General features: G+C 38.9%; 1 protein-coding gene across 1 annotated transcript; it reads left to right on the top strand.

Annotated features, from left to right (window-relative positions):
• The first annotated feature begins 1,278 nt into the window (after window positions 1-1,278).
• LOC116434148 (mitochondrial intermembrane space import and assembly protein 40-B) lies at window positions 1,279-2,082 on the top strand. The gene has a single exon (XM_031992887.2). It carries the CDS (start codon window positions 1,435-1,437, stop codon window positions 1,909-1,911), a length of 477 nt encoding a protein of 158 aa, XP_031848747.1. The 5' UTR covers window positions 1,279-1,434; the 3' UTR covers window positions 1,912-2,082.

Raw genomic sequence — 2,082 nt, 5'->3', positions numbered from 1 at the left:
CGCACAATAACTTTGGGGATTACGTCGATAAGCCTCTGGTCCACCCTAGTGTCTCGCAGGATTTCGGCAGGATGAAGACTGGTTCCCTGCTCGGCTGGAATTTCTCTGTTCCTTTTATCACTAGTTCTAGTGATAACGTGGTTCCTAGAAGCGGAGCAATTTTATTGGACGGTGGGCGTAAGGGTGGTTTCCATCGAAAATTCTAGTTTGGCTATCTAACGGATCACCGTTTCGAACGGAGGACATTCTTTCTGTGTACAGTAATTATGCCTGAAATGTTTCTCGTTATTTAATTGATGATTTCAGATAAATTGTAGATGATATATGTATATGCACGTGAACGTATATACATGTGTGTACACGTATAGTGTCGTTTCGTTTAAATGTCCCGACGGACAAACGACCGAAGCGACATCTCTCCACTGCACGAGGTGTTGTCTGCTTTTTCTATGATGAAGGCATGAATGAAATACCGCAAAAGTGTTTTCACGCAAAGCGTTGTTGAAAAGTGCTCTGTTAAAACCGTGTATGTTCAATGTGAGTCGCGAATCAGTGTTCCGTGTACTATGTATTACTTAGACGTTTCTCTGTTAGTACATTCAATCTCTTTTAAGATTTCTGTCGAAGCATACGTAACCTAACCTATATTCCATGCTCGTTCGAAATAGGTTAGATAGAAGCAAAAGTTCGTTGGTATTACCGATAATGTATCAAAGAAATAACTTGATTTGTTTAAATTCTAGTCGAGAATTGCTTGCGATTGGTCACTTCCAACGCTATCGCGTTTTTTACCCTGATCAGCGTGGGTATCGTAATCTGATGAAATAGTTTTTCATTTGTGAAGGTTGTCGTTTGTTTCTATCGGTAGCTTCGTAAGTGGATGCGATGATTATTGCATTTTGTATTGGTTAAGAGATAGCGATCGAATTGTTGAGAAGTATTGTTACACGTTTACGTAACATTGTGGATAGTAACGAGATATACTCTGTAACTACAATAAATTCTTTTTACTGTTTTCAGAGAGCTACCGCATAATCCTAACCGCGAAGTGTCGCGAGTATTTTTGAAAAAGAATATCCTGCAAACTGTCAAACAACTGTATGGGGAGGAAGGCACCAAGTCAAAGATCGATATTTTGAAGTACAATTCAGAGGAACACAGATTTATCTTAAGGTGTCCGGATGACTGTTACGTACGTCTAAGGGCAGCACTAACACTTGCCGACAAGTACGAAGGGGAGCAATGCGTGTATAGGATACATCGAGCTACAGCAAATTTATTATCATTTTCCGCTGATAGCAGAAATTATCAGCATTAATTTATAGAGAAAAAAGATATATTATAGTTGGAAAGAAAAGTTTGTATAATATTTTTGCAACTTCTTGTGCTAAAAAGAATATACATTCGTTGCATGTTTGTGATAATTGATCAAATATGCCACTAACTTATAAGGAAGGAAAAGATACTATTATATTTGCAACTAAGGAAGATCATGCGACACCTAGTAGTATAGATCTTCCTGAACCAGAACCGAGTCCAGGTCTGATATTGCCTAATGGAGAAATCAATTGGAATTGTCCTTGCCTTGGGGGCATGGCTACTGGACCATGCGGATTAGAGTTCAGAGAAGCTTTCTCGTGTTTCCATTATTCCAATGCGGATCCTAAAGGTTCAGATTGTTACGATGCATTTAAAACTATGCAGTCATGCATGAACCAGTACCCAGCATTATATGGAAAGCACGAGAACCTGGATGAATTTGATGAAGACATGGATCCAGAAGAGCTTTCTAACCATAAGGAGGGTGACAGTAAACTTTCTGACCAACAGAATCCATTAGAATCGAAAAGGGATGAAAGGTCAGAGCCTTCTAGTACAAAAGTAGATATAGAAAGAACTAATGTTCATTGAGTGTTCGTCATCTTGCCATTAAGCGAACAACGTGACGCGATCACGTTAAATGGCACTTAGAACAAATTTTTATCGGGACTTAATGGAATAGGATATCTGTAGTTCTCACAATGCATAGATTGTGTGACACGCTATGTTCGAAGGAAATAAAGTATTCGTATTTTTCTCGTA

This window comes from Nomia melanderi, chromosome 8 (genome assembly GCF_051020985.1).
Source record: "Nomia melanderi isolate GNS246 chromosome 8, iyNomMela1, whole genome shotgun sequence".
Classification (NCBI taxonomy): domain Eukaryota; kingdom Metazoa; phylum Arthropoda; class Insecta; order Hymenoptera; family Halictidae; genus Nomia; species Nomia melanderi.
The sequence above is the reverse complement of the archived record's forward strand: the minus strand, read 5'-3'. Positions and strand labels throughout refer to the sequence as shown.

Excerpts from the sequence above, each read along its gene's own strand:
- LOC116434148 (XM_031992887.2), top strand. The coding sequence starts at position 1,435 with ATGCCACTAACTTATAAGGAAGGAAAAGATACTATTATATTTGCAACT.